Source organism: Cyprinus carpio, unplaced genomic scaffold (genome assembly GCF_018340385.1).
Source record: "Cyprinus carpio isolate SPL01 unplaced genomic scaffold, ASM1834038v1 S000006637, whole genome shotgun sequence".
In the NCBI taxonomy this organism is placed as follows: Eukaryota; Metazoa; Chordata; class Actinopteri; order Cypriniformes; family Cyprinidae; genus Cyprinus; species Cyprinus carpio.
In genome coordinates, this window is record NW_024879266.1 from 78,024 (window position 1) to 101,460 (window position 23,437).

Below are 23,437 nucleotides of genomic sequence, written 5' to 3' on the forward strand. Positions count from 1 at the left end.
CCTACACTCAGAGACATATGTGAGAACAGCCCGTCAGAGTCTCTACTTTCCTGTGGAGACTAAAGATGGTTGGGCATCTCCTCTAACATCATGTCAAAATTTCTACCGCTGTACTATTAGAGAGCATTCTGACCGGCTGCATCACTGTATTGTACGGCAACTGCTCTTCTTTGGACCGCAAAAGCTCTTCAGTGAGTGGTGAGAACCAGCAGAGCCGATCATCATTGGACATAAACTCCCAGCCTTACAGGGGACATCTATCAGACTCGCTGGCTTGAGAAAGGCTCCCAGCATCATCAAGGACCGCACTCATCCCCGCTCATCACCTGTTTTTGCCACACACTGCCATCAGACAGACACTTACGATCCATCCGACCGATCACGGACAACCAGACTGAAAGAACAGCTTCTATCTTCAAGCCATCAGCACGGCTTAAACAACCAGCTATCATTCATCTAAAACCGGAATACATGCTGCTCTTATGTTTAATTTTATTTGTACTTGCACTGCCACTTTTTAATATTCCTCATGTAGCTCTGTGAGACACTCTTACAATGACATTTTTGGACATCGCTCTACTCAGGAATACAATCGGCATCTGCACTGCCACTTTAATTTTCCTTCATGTAGCCATGCGTCACTCTACAATGACATTTTAGACACCGCTCTAACCCAAAATATCATATTAGTACCTCAGGACTACTTATGAATACTTATAACTCTTAACACTGTCTACCTTTATTGTATCTGTTACTACCCACTTATTTGTATTGTATATAATGCTCTGTCTATGTCTTTTATGTCTTGTTTATTGTCACTGTATTCTGAGCCTCATCACAAGCATTTCAATGTCCAGTTTTCCCCAGTGTTAACTATGCAAATGACAAATAAATGCCTCTTGACTCTTGATGTTTATTTTGCACAAACATAAATATAAAGCAAGCATCTAGTATTTAAAAATAGGAATTAGATGTTAGTTTATAACAACACAATTCTAATCAAAAGTTAATATTAAAACATAAAATATGTTGCATTAAAAATTTTCTTGGCTCACTTGATGCATCTTGTAGGAGTTAAAATGAGAATCAGATACTTGCAGGAGAAGAGAAGAAGAGAAGAAGAGAAGAGAAGGCAGTGACTGATGTGAGCTGTAAAGAGGAAAGCTGGTGGCCATGGACAGACTGAGATTTAAGGCAAACGGTGATCAAGTGGCAAGAGCAACAGGGCTTAAATAAAGAGAAGATGGTACAGTCTATCAGCAGCCGCAGCAAAAAAACAAAACAAACAAACAAAAAAACACTCATGCAGGGGTAAGATGAAGAAATGTCCTTCAGAGAGGAGTGAATGAACTTTACCAGGGAAGCCTGAATCAGATACTTGCAGGGGAAAGATGACAAAAAGAAAATAGATATTGTGAGAGATTAAACATTTTTGTTTGAAGAAAGGGAGGGTCAAATCTGGTTTTACATCTGAATAGTCCTAGAATCTTCTCTATCAATGCCAAGATTAGTGCTTCCATGAGCTCTTTACTCGAGACAGTGATTACATCTTAAAAGAACAGATTACAGATGGTGGGACACACACACACACAAACAATTTTGAACACAAAAAGATCATATTTTTTAAACAACCCACACATAACCTTAGCCCTGTATTACATGCAAAAATACACAAAATCTGGCTGTTTTCATTAATAAAATCAACATAATGTAATCTTCCCTGTGCTTATATGTTTGCAAACATGATTATGTGTATATGTTCGAATGCCCTTTAGCAAATCTGGCCCGATTACCAAGCAGTCAAACAGGCAGGTAGCTAGGGTCTTTCAGTACAGCCCCTGTCAGAGTAACATCTTGCCTATGGAATTTTATAACCCCAGTATTTAAGACAGGCACTCATGGAGGAAAAAAGACTCTTCAGCAACAGATGAAAACACAAATATGGATCTGACATATGAGCAGTCATGTTTTGTAACACACTTTTTATCATTATGCTTATATTGATATTCTCTATGCCACTCTGTGTGGCTATATTGGTTCTCGGGAAGCTTTTAGAATCTATTCCAGGGAGCTCTAATGGTCCCTTGAGCTAAACAGGATTTTGACAGTATTGAGCTGACAAACTTCCTGTTCCCGTGGGTACATAATTTTGCAGTTGTATGATCAATTATATTGATACATTATTCTGATTATAGTGTGATATGGGTCAGTGTAACACTTTGTAAAGGTTTGGGAGAAAACAGGAACTCTAGCTGTTGTCATTTGCCTCAGACAACCTCAAAGGGACTTCTGTGAGCTGCTATGTTTGACCAGAGGAACAACTGGATTATACAATATGTGGCCAAAGTGTCTCATTTCAGTTGTTTGTTTCTTTGTGTGATCTAATGAATAATGAAATGAAGCTTTTGGGGGGAGAGTTTGTTTATTCATGTGTGTAGGTCTGGGTTGTTGTGACTGTCCAGGCTTGGTTAAGTGGGTCTGATGTGGATGTCATTGATTTCCTGTCCTCTGTAAGGGAACGGAGACTAGCATCCTTTTCTTTGCCCCTGTATTGGAAACCACACTGTCAGCCTCAGCTTTACACTCCTTGAACAGAACATCCTTAGGCTCGTCCCCCCCCTGCCATACACATACACCCACACACGCAAACCTGGTATGTATAGAAACACAAGCATTGCTCTCCAATGAGGATGGAACCCAAGGCCCTCACAGGGGAGTGGCCTGGTGGCTAGAGCCCCTCTTAAACCTCCCAGCACTCCCCCACCCCTCACTGAACATGATTGGTCCCCCCCGGTGCCCTCCCTAACACCACTGGGCTAGAGTACTGTCAGTCTGAAATGCTTAATGCCATTGGATCAGAGCATTGCCAATCACTGCCTGATTCGCTGCCCATTGTTGCCTGTAAATTGGATAATGCTCAACACCACTGGATTAGAGCACTATCATTGCTTTGGCAATGTACAGTCTTTTTACCATGCCAATAAAGCTACTGGAATCTGAATCTGTCAATCACTGACAGCGATGTGGGGTTTTTCAAATGACTTGACCACAGACCACATTTCTGTGGTATGTAAACACTCAGTAATATATTTTTTTTGGAATATCCCCCTGGTTGCCCTGAGTCAATAATTATTCTGATTCCTTCCATGTGACTGATCAAGTTATTATATGTAGCTAGTATACGTTCCCTGTGTCCAGTTTAACCAGAATAATAATGCAAAAACTGACACGTCAAATCAACTCTTGAATGTCAACTTTTACAAAAAGTAGTCTTTAATTGTCTAAATACTGTATATAAAGAAATACATAATCTAATACAAGTAATTACGTTTGAAAACAATGTTCCCAGCAACTGGGAATACAAAGCCCTGTTTTTACATTTAAATATACTGTAGGGCTATACAATCATGTAGTGGTTACAACCATGGTGTTTCCTGTAGCTCAAACAGCAGAGCATGTTGCTAGCTATGGCAAGACAAGGATTTGATTTCCAGAATATGCAAAAACTGATAAACATATGTTACATACTTGAAGGAGATGTTACACTAATTAATTACACCAGTGGAAACCTATAAAGGTTAAAAGGGCACATAATTAAGCCCTGGGGTACACCACATTATCACAGTATAACGAGTATATTATTTCGATTTTCCAACTCAAATTCTTTTTCATAACAATGTGTGAGATAGTGTGAAAGACCTGTTGGGTTATTAGTTTAACCCAGTAACTAACTTGTTTGTTTGTTTTAGCATTAAACACTCTGAAATCTATTCATAACTCCACAAACTTGTTGAAGTGATACTAGATACTAAATATAATTAGGATATTCCTTCAGTTTGTGTTTTTTTATTCTCAACAGAGCCATGGTAAAAAAGGGAGTGCGCTTCCGTACAGCCACACCTAGCAACACACTACTATGGGACATCACCCTTGACACAGGCCCAGATGGAAGTGCTGGAGTAATCTGTCAGAGAAAGTCATCTATGAACGTGAAAAGGTGAGTGTGTCTATTAAGGAAAATTTAATTAATTACTTTTAATTAGATGATTAGTTAATGATTAACCAACTTACTGTCATTGGGGACTCTAATTAAACACTGCCAGACAGGAAATATTGTCCATGGAAACAGTGATTTTACATTCTAAAGCAGATTGGACAAATTATTCCGGTAATTTGTTTATTAGTCCTTATCTGTTTAATAAAAGCACTTTCTTTGGATTTTTGCTTTCAATTGAATTAACCACAAAACCACCAGAGAATGGCTAACTGACCTCACTACACATGTGCACATATATGTTTGCCACTGAGCTCTGCACGTATGTGCATGGTTTACTATGCATGCATTAGATAGGAGCACAAAGGTCAGGGTTGTACAGCAGTGTGTGTGTGTGTCTGTGTGTGTCAGAATCCTATTAGTGAAAGCCTAACCTTAATTCTCCTCACTATTTATGGTTGTAGTCCGAAATGATTCTAGGATTTCAGCCTTTGATTTGAGCATGAGATGATGTAGCATTTCTTGCCTTGAGAACAGAGTCACTAAATCATGAGTTAGAATCTTGTTTGACTGACAGCATTAAAAAATAAAAATAAAAAATAAAAATAAAAAAGCCATATCTTTGCTATCTATTTGGTTGCATTTTATTTTCTGATTTCACTAGAAATCATAATATATAAAGGAGGAACACATGCATCTAAGAGCTTTATGCTGAATCATCGCTCAATGTCGCATATGACAGGGTCCACCATGGACTAGATGGAACCTTATAACTTAATGTACTGTAAGTTATAACCTTTACACTTTTTTAACAACTAGTGAAGGATTCAGAGTGACCTCAGACATCTCACTACAGCTGCTGTTATCAGAAAACATGACATAATAATGTCATAATGACATAATTTTAATTTTGGGGGGAACTATCCTTTTAAGTTAAGAAAATTCATTTTCTCAGAATTAACTACACCTTTCTATGCTATATATGCAATAACGTTTAACCATCTGGTGTCAAGCTTTATTTGTTCTTTTTAAGCATAAACCTATAGAACAATTTGGTGTTTGCAAACAGTGCTGGAGTTATTTTGTGGGAGGAGCCTATCTGGTGGTAGAAAATGTCATTTTAAAGTAGCAGTCTATGGAAGCCATGGAATAAAATAATAAAAAAGGTAACTTTGAGTTTGAATTTTAAAATTCTGACTTTTTTTTTTGCAATTATGAGATTATATCTCACAATTCTGATAAGAAAAATCAAGTCATCATTCTCTCTTTTCCCCTCAAAAATCATGAGTTTATAATCCAACACTTCGGGCTTTTTTTCCTCAAAATCCTTTGACAAATTTGCAATTGTTGAGTTAAATTGAGTTTTAAAGTCTGAACTAAAGTAGGAGATTTAAACTTGCATTTGCTAGAAAAAAAAAAAAAGTAGAATTGTGAGATAAAATAGGTAAATGTTAAATAGTTGGCTATTTCATGCTGTAACTGTAGGGCTAATACAATATTGTCCCCTATAAAACTGCATATGTGAATATTATGTAGAGTAGAGTAATCATAGCAGGTTTCATCCATAGTCTGTCCATTTAAACTTTGCGTTCACCTTCAAGTCTACATTTAGCTTCAAATGGCATCTTTGATGACAATATTCTATATAAATTATTTGCCTTCCGTTTTCTGACATCCAAAGGCAAAAAAATAAATATATATATATATATATATATATATATATATATTATATATATATATATATATATATATTATAAATATATATATATATTTTTTTTTTTTTTTCTCTCTTATTCCATGGATTTTACCCGTTTCCCTCCACATGTTCCCAGTGGTTTTTCTGCCAGCTGCATGTGATGTAAACTGTGATGTCTACTCCAAATTGGTCTATAAAATGTTCTTCACATTTGCTTCAGAAGAAACTTCAACTTGTTTTAAAAATGTTTAAATATTTTTAAGTAATTGGAGTGTTATTATATTAGATTAGATTAGATTCAACTTTATTGTCATTGCACATGTAAGGTACAAGGCAACGAAATGCAGTTTCTCTCTATGGTCTGTAACATGCTTAAGTATCTATGTCTTTTTGAGAGAATGTCGCATTGTCCTTGTTTTGCATTTCCCTCCCTCGTTGACAAGGATTAGGATGGTTTGTTTTGTTAAATATGTTCAGAAATGAAATTTGTGGTGTCTAATTCACATTTTAAAGCATTTGTATTCCAGTAAGCATTTAAGACTTTAAAGGAGGTGAAAGTGATTTCTGAATAAAGGATAGCCTGCTATCCTTGCTGCTGAGGCAAAGACGTGTATCCGTCAGTAATTTGCTTTATATTTTTGAAAAGTGCTTGATGCGTAAAAAAAAAAAAAAAAACAGAAAAAAAAATGAACTATGGTAGACATCCGTATTCAAGCAGTAATGTAGGATTAATGTTACAATATTCTGTGATTTAAACATTTCAACTTTAATCAGTTTTAAGAATAGTAATAGATAATTCTGTTTGTATGACAAAGACACACACACACACACACACACACACACACACACACATATATATATATATTTGGATATTGTTGGATATCATTCATTCATTAAGTTTTGTTTCATATGTGGTAAATCATGGTCCTATGGAACACAGGATAACTAGCTTATTTTATCAAGGCCTTTTTTTCAAAAGTCATTTCTATGTCAATCACAGTTTATGAAATAATTGCCTTCTTGTCTGTACAATCATATCCATGCATGCATTTATACAAAAATGCTGTCTACTCAAAATAGCCATCAGAACTCTTAAGTTCATCCCCAGAGCATGAAAGCTGTGCATTTTAAAACTAAGATTTGAGACCGATGCATCAGATTATGGTGATCCCATGAAAGGTTGATACCACAAGCTTTGCATCTTTTAAAGTCAACATGAAATCAAAATTGGCCCTATTTACTTTTTACCATATAATCAATTTCTGATGAACAAAATCACATCCTGCCCTACTTATTTTCACTCTGAAATATGACAAAAATAGTATGGATTGTGAATGGCAACAACAGTATGATCAATATATAATTATTGACTTAAAGTCAATAGTTGCACTCGATGATTTGGAATGTAACAGAGCAACCTGCAAATGCAGCAGTTTGACAATTTGATCACAGAAGATTAAAAGGTTTTACAGTATATGGTGTGAGGTGTTTAATGGCACTTTCTTTTTCAGATTAAACAAACTTCAAGCAGTTCTTCAGGTGGATTTTGAAGTGGAGGATGTCAGTAGTCAATCAGAGATTCAGGTGATTAAGTGGGAGTTGACACTTCCAGACGAAGTCAAAATGATGGGGGCATCTGAAGGCACCATGAGGATCTACACCACTCAGAGGGACTTTGTGGGCCTGGCTCCTCTAGTTATGGTAGGCTATGGTAATTCATTAAAGATGGCAAAACAACAACAACAAAAATCTCTTTATAAAAAAAGGGTAATAAGTCTCTATCTGAAGTTTCTATCTGGGACAGTAAAGCATCTTCATTACGTATTCATAAGCATTTTGAAAGACAGAATTGATCCAGCAGGGTACCAAGGGCTCTACACTGTGACAGAGCTTGTAAATGTCATCTGCAAGACCAATCATGTTGACCTTTGGATTGTGTCCAAACATGAGCAGATTTAGGCATAATCAATCAGATTTTCTATACAGCTGGACACTGTCCCAGAAATCTGAAAACAGCACAGGACAGAAAATGGCCAAAAAAAAAAAAAAAAACCTAATATGTTTTCCAGAACTTCTTTAGGAGTGTATACTTTCAGTCTACTTTTAATGGACTTATACAAAATTAAACTTAAGTATAATAAATGTTGGTCACACTTTAGTTTGAGGAACAAATTCTCCCCATTAATTAACTATTAACTATTACTTCTCTGTAAACTCATAATTTGCTGCTAATTAATAGCTAGTAAGGTAGTTGTTAAGTTTAGGTATGGGTTCAGATTGAGGGATCTAAAGTATGGTCATGCAGAATAATGCATTGATATGTGCTTTATAAGTACTAATAAACAGCCAATATGCTAGTAATATGCAAACCAATAAGCAACTAGTTAATTAAGAATTGGCCCCTAAAGTGTTACTGGGTACTGCTAGTCGCTTTTTAGGCGGTTTTACAGGGCAAGGGATTTTCTCATTTCAGAGATCATTATATTGGATAAGAAATAATTTAACTCTTTTTATTCATGAACAAAACAGTGCTGCTTGATAAGCCTAATGGTAATGGCAAATTCCTTTTTTTTTTTTATTTTTTAGTAAAACATATTGATATAGCTTATGCTTATTTTTAATGTATTACATAAAGTTAAATTAAGTGACCTTTGTTTCATGAAAGCCTGTTTCATTTATGTGAGCTGGCATTTTGCATCTGTCAGGATCTTTAAAGTTCAGAGGTTTAACCCACTAAGCTGGTGATTCCCAGTCACTGTAGACAATTGGGAAATGGGGTTTTGTCCCGTAAAACAATCAGTTTTTTGCTTTTCACTTGTTCTCATCAAAATGACTTTGATTACATACAGTTGTATCAGTCCAGGTAGTACATCTCTTGCCCAGATTATCTAAATAGATTTGACACAGTTCATTTCAACCTAAAATCCGCTTTTGTGTCTCAGGGGTGCCCCCAAGGGGCTGTATAAACTCTGGCCACCCCTGTGGCCACCCCTAGGATGATTTGCAGTGGCTACTATTAATTTATATCTATTTTAAATCTATTAATTTTAGATCTATATATATTTATATATCATTTAATATAGTTACTATCACACGAAGAGTTTTTCTCCAGAAGTCTGCATAATTGCAAATGTGACATTGATTTTATACAACAGTTCAATAAACAAGAAGTTAATATCAAGAGTTTTACGTTTTTTAGACAACATATTCAGATTTTTGCGCTCTATTTCTAAAAACAAAAATCATTCCAAAACACAGCCACTGTTTTGCGTCTCTGAGCAACCTGATAGTGTTTCGTTCCCTGAATGAATCAACCGTTTAAATGATTCGGTTCAATCGCAATGACTCACTTATTAACAGTGACTCGCTGCCACCTACTGGCTGTTTTAATTTCACATTTAAGGTACCATTTCATTTTTTAAACAATTTCAAACATCAGTTTTCAATGTTTTATGGTTTAAAAAATCAAAACATTATTTATTAATTTGTAACTCCAGGTTAAAGTATTCCATGTCCCTCAGAGCTCCATTAAACAGTGTGTAAAAACATCTAAAGGGCACTTCAGATTCATTTTCTGTTTTCTACTGCATTGCAAAGATCAATTTTGTTGATACTGATTGCATTTGCTTGGTAACAGGCCCAAATGCAAGTGTCTGACTTAAAAGATGGTGCAGACTTTTAGAAAAAAATGGAATAAAGGTTAAAAAAAAAAAGCCTCAGCTGTCAGCACACTTAGAAATAAGATATCAGCACAATAACACACAGCAAAATATTGTCTAATTTTCGTTAGCGATAAAATCCCAGAAATCACAGAGATATAATTTTTTATTAAATTAATAATGCGGTTTGTGTAGGGTGGCCATGTGCGCCGTTCAAACGGTACAATTTACGAACATAATAATAATATTGTCCCTGAACATACTATGTTTACCTATGAAATGGTGTAAAAAAGTGCACTGATATTGATATTAATTTCATCACTAGATTGCATAGTGTTATCATAACATGGTAAAATCTCTGACCTCTATTTGTAGGAGTGCTAAAAGTTTGAGCTTCGCTCAGTATTTAGATCCAAAATTTAACATTGATCCCTGACCCCTGTGTAGGACACAGAGCTGTTGAACACTGCTGTGCTGACTGGTAAGAGGGTTACGGTGGGAGTACGAACCATTGCTGTGGAACAAGATGGTTCTGTAACAGATGTCTCTGAGTTTGCTGACTGCAGCTCCACAGATGAAGATGTTCTTAAGGTACAGTCACCTCTCCTATGATGCGCAAGTCTTTAATTTAATTTCTTTTAAAGGCATTAAGTCAAAAATTATACATTCTGATATCATAAGGAAGATATCAACAGCCTTATTAAAATATTTATTGAAAAGAAAACGATATTAAAGGGTTTGCATACATTTTATTATTATTTTATAGATTCATTAATTATTTTAACAAAAAAAAAATTACTGCTTATTAACATTTAAGAAAACTTTTGTCCACAAATCAATGTTTGGAAATGAAATTTCATAACAGAAAAATGATATCATATAGAGAAAGCCCTGCAGATCTTCATGACTATGTGTCAATCTTAAAATTTTGACTTTTTATGACAAGATTAACTCAGATCATGTTGTGTGACTCAGTAGAAACATGGTGTTTTTGAATTAATAATTCATGATATTTAACCCTCTGGAGTCTAAGGGTATTTTTGGGGGGCCTGGAGAAGTTTTGTCATGCCCTGACCTTTGTGCTTTTTTCAGTTTCTTATAAATCGCTAAAATGTCTAAAGTCTAATCTCACTGTAATCAGCACAAACTGGGCTATAATAATATTGTGAGCAGCATGTATGTACATGATTGTGTTTTTGAGAAAAAAAATGTTATACGTGGTTAGTGAAAAACTAAAAATGTTAAATCACTTGAATAAGGCAATAAAACACATACAGAAAATTGGTGTCCGGGACTTTTGAGAACTCGAGCTTGTAACCTAGATTTTTTTTTTTTCTAAATGATGTGAAAAATCATCTTGTTTACTCACTTACAGAAAACAATATATTGATTTAAATTTTCTAAGACACTTTTTTGTTGGTAAAAGTCATATGCTAGTAGGCGTCAAACTATCATGAATTCACACCTGAGAAGACAAAGGCCTGCATAATGAGCTGCATAATGAGCCATTCAGTCACCTGTGTCACTGAGAGGGATGAGTTACAAGAAAAGAATGTGAGGACAAATAAATGTAATCTATATAATTTTATTGTTGTATATTTAGAATATATTTAATTATCCCACAACATAATTAAATATTCACTTGTGAGTGCAGTTAAAACAGTTTATTAGGAACAATCAAAGCTGACTTTCAAACTGAATTTTTTTGCATCATTACTCCAGTACACACAATCCTTCAGAAATCCTTTTAACAATCTTATGTTTCTACAAAAAAAACATTTAGTGTTATTATTATCATTATTATTATTATTATTATTAATGCTGAAAGAGCTGAGAATATTTTTTTCAGGTTTTTTTTTTAGGGGGGATAAATTGAAAGAACAGAATTGTTTGTTACATTTGTGACAGTTACATTTATTGGTACATTTATATTATTTACATCAAGCTTTTGAATGGTATAGTATTGTATATTGTTATTGAAACTTCATAATATTTCACTTGATTATACATTTAGTGCAGGAATTATAGTTTTGAAAAAAGTCTTTGGAAAAAGTCTAACTAGTAAAATGTTTACACGTTATGTGAAAACTAGTACAAGAATATAAATAAATAAAAAGAGACTTACTCCTGTTTATGATCTCTGCTGGATAAAGTGCTTCATTCTTTTTTTCTGAGGAAATCCAAATCTCAAATCCTCAACCACATCACATCTTTTTGGGGTGAATTATTTTCTTATTCCTCTCATCGTGAACCAAACAGTAAAATAAAAAAACTTGAAGAACAGTCTCGCTGCGTTGTCTTCTGTTGTGTGGGCGTATTTAAAAGCCGCGCGCGCTTCAGTGAATCATTTGAATCTCAAAAGCCCGCTCGGGCGCGGGGGCGTTGTCGCATTATAAGATAATGAAGGGAGACGTGAAAAACGGACATCACGTTGTTTTCATATGGATTACTTTATCACAGAAATATTTGTTTCGGCAGCACTTGTTTAGTTTAAAAGTAGACATGTCAGGCTTTCTATAGATATCTCTTCTCATGTCTCTGTGTTGAGTATTCACTGAGTTACAGTTCTTTTTAATGACGCGTTTGTAACTGAAGATCATCGCAGACAAAGGCTGCAGACAGCACTCCTAGTTTGTTATCTTTATTTTATAAGTGCACAAAGTTTTTGTTGTTATTATGTCTGTATACAAAAAAAGTAGGCCCTTTACAGATTCGATTGATGTATTGCTCTTATCTGTACGATCAAAACTGAAAGTGTAATTTAAGTTCTTTTCGGGGTTATCAGGAGAAAATACCCCAAAACGCGTATACGCGTTAATCGTTGCTCCTAACATTAAAAAACAAAAAGGTTTTACCTTGAAAAGCATATTTTAATAATGTTTTGTAAATAATTACTATAATCTGTACACATCACATGACATTTTTAGCATTTTTATATATATATATATATTGTTTTATTTTTTTCAGAACCACATGACACTAACATTACATTTCTAAGAATTTGGCACCTTTTTTCATATTTGTCATGAACCCAAAGACGAAAGATTGATAGATGTGCAAGATTGAGTGTCTGTGTTTTTGCACATCATTGTCAGACAGACAGAGGCAAAAGGTCTCAAAAGAACATCAATAAATCTTCTCTTGTATATGCCACTCTTAGAGACTGTGTTCTCGGGACAGTCCTCTGAAATTCATTAAAAGGGTTAGTTCACCCAAAAATGAAAATTTTGTCAGTTACTCACCCTCATGTCGTTCCAAACCCATGAGACCTTCGTTCATCTTTGGAACACAAATTAAGATATTTTTTGATGAAATCTGAGAGCTTTCTGACCCTTCATAGACAGCAAGGCAACTTTAAAATTTTACAGCTCAGAAAGGTTGTTGTTAAAATAGTCCATGTGATATCAGTGGTTCAACCGTAATGATTTCTACTCTTTCTTCTCAGTCTCCGTCGCCATTCACGAGAGTACCATGACGCATACGTGTGGTGCTGCTGATGCAGGAGCCGGCGTTCTGACGTAGAACCCGGATGTGCCATGCCTTGTTTAAAAGCAGAGGAAGAAATTGTTGAATACACAAATAATTACACATAACATAACAAAAAAATAACACAGAAGAGAGGAAATTGTTGAATAAAGTTGTTATTTTTGTTTTCTTTGCACACAAAAAGTATTCTCTTAGCATCGTAACATTACAATTGAACCATTGATGTCACATGGACTATTTTAACAATGTTATTACTACTTTTCCAGGGCCATAAAACTTTTCAGTTGTGTTACTGTCTATGCAGGGTCAGAAACCTCTTGGATTTCATCAAAAATATCTTAATTTGTGTTCTGTAGATGAACGAAGGGTCTTACGGGTTTGGAACGACGTGAGGGGCGAGTAATTAATGACAGAATTTTCATTTTTGGGTGAACTATCCCTTTAAGCCATGTTGTGACCTCCTCACTCAGGAGGCCTGTATCCTCCTTGTTGAGAAGTTAATCTGAAAGGACAGCTCTCAGCACCATACTGTGACTACAGCCAAGATCAGAGTCTTAAAAAAAACTTCAGCCCTGTCTCATTCAAGGACAAAATCACGTTCTGGCCTCATTTCTTAGAATTACACAGAAATGCATTTATTTTTATGTTCAGTAAAAAAATATCCAGACTTTAACAAGATGAATAGATTATGCATGAGCAAGAAACATAACGAGACTCATTTTTGGAATAGTTTCTCAAAAGATTTACATTTTTGCCATGATATACTCAAGTTGTTCCAAACCAGTGTGCTGTTATCAGAAGAACACAACCTAAAAGCTGTCGCATGGCTTCAGAAGACTTTATCACACAGATTGTATGGGTAACTTTTATTTTATTTTTTTCTTTTGGAGCTTGACATAGCATTGACGGTATGAATTGTTGTATGTACTGTGTGCAGATTCTTCTGATTAATGGTGGTTTTTGTACAGTATACTTCTACTCTTGGTAGTTTCCATGTAAAAAAATAACAGTACATGGTTTGGAACAGCATTTAATATTGCTTTTATATTTTTTAAATAATTAATATCAAGACTATATTAATATTTCTTATCCACCAATGAAAATAGTTCCAGAAAAAAGCAAAACATCAAGCCCTGCATGTTTTCCAACCAGCACACAGACCAAAAGCCAGTCAGGAAGAGCCTATACAAGTGGAGCAGAGTGACCTCTCTCATTCAAAGTGTTCTATAGTCACTCTGCTCCAGATCCACTCCAAGTTTTTACCTCACTGGTGAAAGAAATCTGCTGTGGGATGATTATTTTGGTCAAGAGTATGATCTATTTAAGTCATATGTCATACTAAGAAGACACTATGCTTCTTGTTCCACGAGTTGAAAGATGGAGTTCCAAGTAGACTATTTTGCTATGCTGTTGAAACTATGGTTTTGGGAAACACTGAATCATTGAACTATGTTTGTAACAACGGAACAACCCATAGGTAGCTAACTATGCTTTTGGGAAATGCACCAATTATAGAGTGAGAGAAAACACCAATGATCAGACTTTTAAAAATTCCACTCCTTTGCAAAAGAACACATTTTTAAGAAAAAACCCATGAATGACCAATCAGAATCAAGTATTTCAGAAGGGGGATGTAATAAATAATGGTTGATTACAAATAGTTTCCTATTCTATTCTAATCTGTCAATGCATCTATCCATCTCTCTCTTCGATTTATGCAACTTTATCAGAAAAACTATGGATTTTTTTTTTTTTACCTGGGTAGATGTAAAGTTCTGCAAACTACTTCCTCCCCCTGCTACTGTTTCTTGCTGCTGCCTGTCAGTTTGGAACACAGTACGTATAGAGCCTCAGAGGTGATGTCAATGCATTAGGCATAAAAGGCTTCACTCGCTGTCTAGCACACACTCATATTCCAAACAGCACCCAAATGTAAATTTTTATAAAACAAAACACTTTCAGGAAAACATGATGCATACACATACAATAATTATATAACATTCAGTATTTATATTACATTAAACAGAAATATATGTAGATTCCATCTGGGCCTATATATATATATATATATATATATATATATATATATATATATATATATATATATATATATATATATATATATATATATATATATATATATATATATATATATATAGGCCCAGATGGAATCTACATATCATATTTATATAGGACTATAATGGATATTATATTCAATGGAAATCCACAGCACTGGGTCCATGTGTGTCGACTAATAGGATAAAAACCATAAATACTGTATTATAGATTCTGACATCTTATGCATCCATAATTTGCTATCCATGTAAACCCTGTATATGTAAATAATCCTAGTGTTTATAGCTGAGCATGTCTAAAACTGCCAATCAACACAAGCCATAGTGACACATACAGTAAACACATTAAAGGGATAGTTCACCCAAAAATGAAAATTACCCCATGATTTACTCACCCTCAAGCCATCCTAGGTGTATATGACTGATTTCTTTTGGACAAATACAATCAGAGGTATATAAAAAAATATCCTGGCTCTTCCATGCCTTATAATGGCAGTGAATGGTGGTTGATACTATGAATCCCAAAAAAGTGCATCCATCCATCATAAAAAGTAATTTTCATTTTTGGGTGAGCTATCCCCTTTAACCTATAAGTACATATTCTCTTAACTGTTGAAGCAAACTTGCTCTTCCACACCAGGATGTCAGACAAAGTCACCCCTGAATGCTTTCCTCAATCTTGTTAAAGTTTAATTGCATCATAAATTAAACAGTTGATTTAATAATGTGGCAGCTTGCATTTGGTAAGCCCATGCTGAATTGTTAAGTGACTTTTTTTTCAAAACTGACAGTAAACATCTAAAGTTTACACTGAAAATGCAGTATAAGAGCTATAGAGTAAGCAAGGATCAACTGCTTCTCCATTTTGTAGATTTCTACTTTTTGAAAGTAGAACTTTCAAATTGTGTTCATTAATAAAGGAAATAACTACTAGAGCAATTCAGTCTCAAGCAGTTGAAACAATTGTAAATGTTGATCTGAATCTAAATTATGCTTGGTCTCAAAAGTCATGTTTTTACTGGGACTAAGCACCAACAAATCCTCTTACACAAGTCCATTCCAATCCAGTAGAACATGAAAACTACAATGTTAACAGCCTGTTCATTCAGAGTTATAAATAACATAAAACAACATATTTGGATGCCCTCAGGTGTCCGACAGATGCGACTTTGTTTATGTGAATGGAAAAAAAACCCAGGGGCGACTGCGGATGCTGGTGAACTTCACCTACAGTTACCTGAGCACTCAGCTGGAGATGAAGGTGTGGTTCCCTCGTCTGCCGCTGGATATAGAGGTGTCTGATACAGAGCTTAGTCAGATCAAAAGCTGGAGGATCCCCATCCTGTCCACCAAAAGGTACAAAAAACATACCTGACTACATACAAATGCACATTTTCTATGTAACATCTATATTGTAAGTAGCATTTATTCTGAAAACGAATAAAGGAATGTTAATGTAATCAGCTTACAATGCATTTAAGTATCCTGTCTACCTGGACATTGTTTTTTGTTCTTTTGTAAATCTCTCTGCACTTTTTTTATTTACTTACCTATTGCTTTCTTTTTACTTTCTTTTCTTTTGTGACATTGTGGCAATGCTTAGAACAGTTGTTATCAAAATAGGGGCCTCATTAAACTTCTAAATGGGCCACAGGAAGAAAAAAAGAAAGAAAAAAAAAGATGTAACCATTTATGATAATAAAAATAATATTTTAAAACTGTCATAATTAAAGCAGTTATATCAGATGAAATATCCTAGCCAATATTGGGGACCTTTGAGTCAAAAAATTTAACTACTAGCTTGGAGTGTCTTTAATACCCTAATTAACATACATTATCTGTAATAGACATGGGTTACAAAAACAGGAAATAATCTGAAATTTTCAAGACATGTAAAAGACAATAGTTATGTAATAACTATTTATGTAATAAAAATTATTCCATTGATTGTAAAGATCTCTGAAAAGAGAAAAATAGCATTAACACAATCCAGTTGTGAGCGTTAGAACATTGTAGCTAGAAAATGCTTTTAAATTTTAAATCCTCATTCGGACAGGGTAAAGTATGAATTGTGGAAAAATTGTGAATAAGATTGTGTAAGATTATGTGTAGTTTAAAATACTGTTGCATAATAGATTACATGGGGCAGAAACACCCTCTCATTAATTCAGTTTTATTCAACGTGTGCTCATTACTGTTTTGAACTCCTGTTTTGACTTCTCTGAAGGCAATGTGGACATTATTTTAAAGTATACAAATATGTGTGTGTGGTTTAATTTCCAAATGAGGCCTTACCTAAGCTGTTATGAAGACCATGAAAGGTGACAGATGGAATTACACTAAGTCGGGAAGTCGTGGGCTAGTGGTTAGAGAGTTTGCCTCCTAACCCTAAGGTTGTGGGTTCGAGTCTCGGGCCGGCAATACCACGACTGATGTGCCCTTGAGCAAGGCACCGAACCCCCAACTGCTCTCCGGGCAAATGGCTGCCCACTGCTCCGGGGGTGTGTTCATGCTGTGTGTGTGTGTTCACTGCTGTGTGTGTGCACTTTGAATGGCTTAAATGCAGAGCATGAATTCTGAGTATGGGTCACCATACTTGGCTGTATGTCACGTCACTTTCAATTTATTTTTTTTTTTTTAAAGTGGGTTGTCGGTAACATCTGTATGTCCCTGACAGCAAACCAGGCTGGAGCAGTGAGGAAGAGCGTAAGGGCCGGGGTTGTATGCTGCAGTTCCAGCATGCTCTGGTACGAGTCCTCACACACTTTGTGGCAGAGCAGTCAGACCCTCGGGAACCACAGGCCTTCTTCCTGGGCTCAGATTGGCAGGTGGATGTGACCAGGCTGGTGCGGTACTTCCTGAAGGTGGAGGACACTAATATTGCCCGTCTGCAGGCAGGAAGGGTTCTGTCAGGACAAGATGTGGGCACCACGTCTGTAAAGGTAAAATGGGATCTATTGAGTTTGGCCTTAATACGACAAGAGTATTGGAGCAGGCCATACATAAATCAGTATTGATCTCATGCAGGCCTTAATAACCAGGTGTCTCCCATTGTTCAGGTCCTTTCCCCGCTGTCAGATTCTATCCTGGCTGAGAAAACGGTGAGGGTTGTGGATGATCGAGTGACCATCACTGAACTGGGCCTGCAGTTGGTCAGTGGTCTCACACTCAACCTGCAGCTCAGCACAGGAAGTAACAGAGTCATCAGTGCCACAGCAACCACACAGGAAGTGCTCAGCAATCCTAAACAGGTAATTTAATAGGGCTGGGTTTTGACACAAATTTCACAATTCGATTAGATTCTCATTCACAAGCTTGCAATTTGATTCGATTCCAATTTCGATTCGATTCAATATAGATTATTTTGGATGTATATCTGGTACACATGCAAAATTTTCTGAAGGAAAAAAAATCTCACAACTAATGCTGTAAAATATACATGAGAGTCAGTTAGTACTACTATAATATTGAAGGTTAAAACTGGCTGATTTTTTAGGCTATACAACTGCTTAAATTACACTTTTATAAACAAATATTTTTACTTCAATTTGTTTTTTTATATATTTTAAACTTTAAATGGTGGCTTTCATAAAAATATATAAATTAAACATTGAAGAACAGTAAAAATTGTAATGAATATATTATATGTTGCATATATTTAGCAAAATGCCCCTCTCTACATTTATTTTTCTAGCTGACTAATGAGATTATGGTCACCGAATATGTTTCTTTTTGAGGTAAATGTGACGTTACATGACATTGTTTAAAAGCCGTTATATTGATATCTTTGCACGGCTGAAACACTGACGATTACAAAAAATGAGATATGGGTTGTAAAGTTGTGCTCTTTCTTTTAACTTACCTTCGGATCTTTAGTCATGTTTATTTTGTGCTGAAACTGGTATTAATGTGGAGGAGATGATCAGTTCACATGCACCTTGCGCTGCCGCTATTATTGAATTGAGGCACATCGCGCTACAGCGATCACTCCACATTAAACAGTGACAAAGCAGCATTTATTGTTTGAATACTGCAATACAATGAACATAATTTGAAATCTGAGACTTTGTTTCATATTAAAAGTACCAAAGCACAATGCTTATTGCGATTTATTGGATGGGAGGTGCCCTTCAATGTTCCATCCATTAACTGATAACAGGCTAGACTAATGGATTCTTGGGATTTAAGAATTTATATTGTTTTGTAAAAATGGGAATTGATCATAATCGAGATACAATATTTTTTACTCAGCACTAAAATTTAACAGCACTTTCTTTATCGTTAACCAAAATTTGGGGCATCTATAAATGTCTAAAACACTGATTTGTGTGATTTTACAACTTTTAAACAATAAATATTTAATAAAATTATATTTAATAATCAACTTTCCTTTATTTGGAAGGGTTGCAGTGAGGAACTTGCAGCTGCTGTGTGTGTGATATGACGGTAGTTTTGTCAAATTAAACGGTAAGATGCTAATGAAAAGACTCTCAGTGCAGCTGGGGATGAAATTCGTGTATTCATATCATCATAGTGAGATGACAGAGGCTGAAAACACCACGAGCGTCGTCCGCTCTTGTGTAAACAAAACAGTGCGTTGCACCATCTGCCATTCATTCATTCATTCATTCATTTCGGAAATTATGGCGCCTTTAAGCGTGTTATCAAATGCTTTGTTCTTGTCAACAGTATCTCTGCCACGATAAGCACTGAATGAGTGACAGCCTTTCTGTTCTAAAATTGCACAAGGTAAATAAGAGGTTGACATCTAGTGGAGAAGCCTAATGAAAATCTTCACATAAATCAGATCTTTTAAATGTTTGCTGAAATAAATACCGGAAAAGATCGATTTGTGGCTTTTGAGAATCAATATCGAATTGACATCATTTAAAAAAAAAAACGATTAATCGAATTTTTTTTTTTTTTTTTTTGCCCGTCCTAATTAGGATATTAAGTAAAGATAATGTTCTATGAAGATATTTTGTAAATTTCCTACTGTAAATATATCAAAACTTAATTTCTTATTAGTAACATGCATTTTTAATAATTCATTTGGACAATGTTTAAGGTGATTTTCTCAGTATTTTGATGTTTTTGCACCCTCAGATTCCAGATTTTCAAAAAGTTGTATCTCGGCCAAATATTGTCTGATCCTAACAAACCATACATCAATGGAAAGCTTATTTCAGATGATGTATAAATCTCAATTTCTAAAAATTGAAAACTAATACTCTGGTGAACAGACTAAAATTTGCACACATATACATATACACACACACACACTACAACAGACACACACATATACATTATATATATATATATATATATATATATATATATACACTGCTCAAAAAATTTAAGGAACACTTTTTAATCAGAGTATAGCATCAAGTAAATTAAACTTCTAGGATATTGATCTGGTCAGTTACGTAGCAGAGGGGATTGTTAATTCATTTCAGCTGCTTTGGTGTTAATAAAATTAACAACAGGTGCACTAGATGGGCAACCATTAGAACATCTTTAAAACAGGAATGGTTTTACAGGTGGAGACCACTGACATTTTTTTTCCCTACTCATCTTTTCTGATTGTTTTTCACTAGTTTTGCATTTGGCTATGGGCAGTGTCACTACAGGTAGCATGAGGCGATACCTGGACACTATAAAGGTTGCACAGGCAGTCCAACTCCTCCAGGATGGTGCATCAATATGTGCCATTGCCAGAAGGTTTGCTGTGTCTCCCAGCACAGTCCTCAAGAGCATGTAGGAGATTCCAGGAGACAGGCAGTTACTCTAGGAGAGTTGGACAGGGCAGTAGAAGGTCCTTAACCCATCAGCAGGACCGGTTTCAGCCCCTTCGTGTGCAAGGAGGAACAGGATGAGCACTGCCAGAGCCCTACAAAATGACCGCCAGCAGGCCACTGGTGTGAATGCCTCTGAGTAAACAATCAGAAACAGACTTCATGAGGGTAGCCTGACGTCCTCTAGTGGGCTCTGTGCTCACTGCCTGGCACCGTGTAGCTTGATTGGCATTTGCCATTGAACACCAGAATTGGCAGATCCGCCTCTGGCGCTCTGTGCTTTTCACAGATGAGAGTAGGTTCACCCTGAGCACGTGTGACTGATGTAAAAGGGTCTGGAAATGCGGTGGAGAATGTTATGCTGCCTGTAACTCCAAGGCATATCCATGGAGGGACACAGAGACCGCTACAGGCTAGACAATGGCACACTTACTGCCATTAGGTATCGAGATGGAATCCTTGGACCCGTTGTCAGACCCTACGCTGGTGCATTGGGTCCTTGTTCCTCCTGGTGCACGACAATGCCCGGCCTCATATGGCGAAAGTATGCAGTCAGTTCCTGGAGGATCAAGGAAATGATACCATTGAATGCCCCCCACGCTTGCCTGACCTAAATCCAATAGAACACCTCTTGGACATTATGTTTCAGTCCATCTGATGTCACCAGGTTGCACCTCAGACTGTCCAGGAGCTCAGTGATGCCCTGGTCCAGATCTGGGAGGGAATACCCCAGAACACCATCCTTCGTCTCATAAGGAGCGTGCCCTGATGTTGTCAGGCATGCGTACAAGCACGTGGGGGCCATACAAACTACTGAGTACCATTTTGGAGTTGCTGCAATGAAATTTCAGCTTAATGGACTAGCCTGGTGCATCCTTTTTTCACTTTAACTTTGAGTGTCTTTGAATTCAGCCCTCTGTAGGTTGATAATTTTCATTTCCATTAAACAACGTGGCATCTTCATTCATTCCTAATGAATTACCCAGTCCATATCAGTATAGATATCCTGCATGATATTTTTCCCCATTGAGATCTGATGTGTTTTCAAAGTGTTCCTTTATTTTTTTTTTGAGCAGTATATATATATATATATATATATATATATATATATATATATATATATATATATATTTGCTTCTTTTCCATTTTGCATTTAGTTGTACTTTTACTTTCAAGGACACAGCAAAATTCTATTTTATTCTCATTGCAGAAGGCAATGTTGAGCTCCTGGCTACAATTTAGCGATGGCTCCCTCACCCCACTGGACATTTATGATCCTACTCACTACCGCCTGGCTGTGACATCACTGGATGAGGGTGTGATCTCTGTGCAGGACTCATCTATGACTGTTGTGGCAGAAGGTGAAGGCCAAGGAACGCTGGTGAGAGCCGAGATGACCATTTGTGAGGTCTGTCAGAAATCCAAGCGCAAAAGCACTTTAGCTGTAGGCACTGGGAGCTTAACGGTAAAGTTCCAGACAAACAGCAAACGTCCTGAAAACAGCAGCATCAACAATAATGACACGGGAAACAGCACAGGACTATTTGCTGGTGTCACTGGGGAAAAATAACAGGAGTGAGCGTGGTGATGAAGGAGAGGAGGCAGACTCTGAAAAGAAGCTGCAGCAGCAAGAACAAGTTTCAAGCAGAAATTCAGAGTCTGAGCAAGAGGAAAGGGCCTCGATGAAGATTACCCCCACAGCCAGGTCGACAGCACGAGACTCAACTGTTGGCAGCATTGCAAATGATTTGGGAATGGGACGGGCTAAACGATGCCTCTGCTGGAGTTAGTAAACCTGGGAATATTTTAAATAGTGGAAATTTCTTTAGTACAGGAAAAGCTGGCAACGATGGTCAAACAGGAATTTCCAGGAGTAGGAATGAGGTTCCTGAGGGTTCAATGTTAAGCACTGGGAAGGCTTCTGGAAACTTAATGAACTACAATAACTACCCTCCCCAAGTGGAAATCCCCAATCAGGAGCCAGAAAATGTCTATAGAGATGATGATGACATTAAGGGACCACTATCAAACCATCCACTTACGGACCTGGAGATCGGGATGTATGCATTACTGGGAGTCTTTTGCTTGGCTATCATAGTATTTATGGTAAACTGTGTGTCATACTTGGTTAAATTTAGGCACAAGCAGACACCTGGTCAAGTTTCTGAGCAGACTGGTCACCGGCATGACTGGGTATGGCTGGGAACAGATGCTGAGCTGGTTATGAATGTCACTGGAAGCCCATTACAGCAGGATGCTCATAATACGTCTGTGATCGACATAGGACCCAATATGGAGCCTTGTGGCACTCTCACTCGAAGGACCTCTTGTCAGGTGTCTTCTGCATCAAATGACTCTAATGTTTCATGTGTAGGATCCCCTAAAGCAAAACCAGTCCGAAGTGAATCCCTACATTCACCTACTAGTAAGAGGAAAAGGGTCCAGTTCACCACCTTCACATCCTTGGATCTGCAAACTCCTCCCAAAACTTTACCACAAGAGAATGGACATGGAATTAACTGGGTGGGAAAGGAAGACAGTTGTATGACACCTGAGGTGCCAGCTGCTGAGTCTTTGCAACAGTTATGATTGTTGGCTCACATGCAGCCTGATTTATGCATCCATAATGTATATCTCTATACCAGGGCTAGGGACTCTGGTTACCTGTCCTGGAGAGTTAAGCTCCAACCTATGGTCACCTGAATGCCTTCTTTCTTTGGAAAAGTCAT

General features: G+C 36.5%; 2 protein-coding genes across 2 annotated transcripts; both read left to right on the forward strand.

The window, feature by feature from the left end:
* Window positions 1–3,862: 3,862 nt before the first annotated feature.
* On the forward strand, window positions 3,863–22,278 carry LOC122144302 (transmembrane protein 132D-like). Its single transcript, XM_042755100.1, has 7 exons — window positions 3,863–3,997; window positions 7,202–7,391; window positions 9,797–9,940; window positions 16,061–16,266; window positions 17,588–17,852; window positions 17,970–18,161; window positions 21,919–22,278. Exons 1-7 carry the CDS (start codon window positions 3,864–3,866, stop codon window positions 22,276–22,278), a joined length of 1,491 nt encoding a protein of 496 aa, XP_042611034.1. The 5' UTR covers window position 3,863.
* A 173-nt stretch (window positions 22,279–22,451) lies between these two features.
* LOC122144303 (transmembrane protein 132C-like) lies at window positions 22,452–23,297 on the forward strand. Its single transcript, XM_042755101.1, has one exon. It carries the CDS (start codon window positions 22,452–22,454, stop codon window positions 23,295–23,297), a length of 846 nt encoding a protein of 281 aa, XP_042611035.1.
* The last annotated feature ends 140 nt before the right edge of the window (window positions 23,298–23,437 follow it).

Coding starts and splice junctions, on each gene's coding strand:
- LOC122144302 (XM_042755100.1), top strand. CDS start 3,864: ATGGTAAAAAAGGGAGTGCGCTTCCGTACAGCCACACCTAGCAACACA. Junction 17,853..17,969: donor TGGGCACCACGTCTGTAAAG/GTAAAATGGGAT, acceptor CCCATTGTTCAG/GTCCTTTCCCCGCTGTCAGA. Junction 18,162..21,918: donor TGCTCAGCAATCCTAAACAG/GTAATTTAATAG, acceptor TTCTCATTGCAG/AAGGCAATGTTGAGCTCCTG.
- LOC122144303 (XM_042755101.1), top strand. CDS start 22,452: ATGATTTGGGAATGGGACGGGCTAAACGATGCCTCTGCTGGAGTTAGT.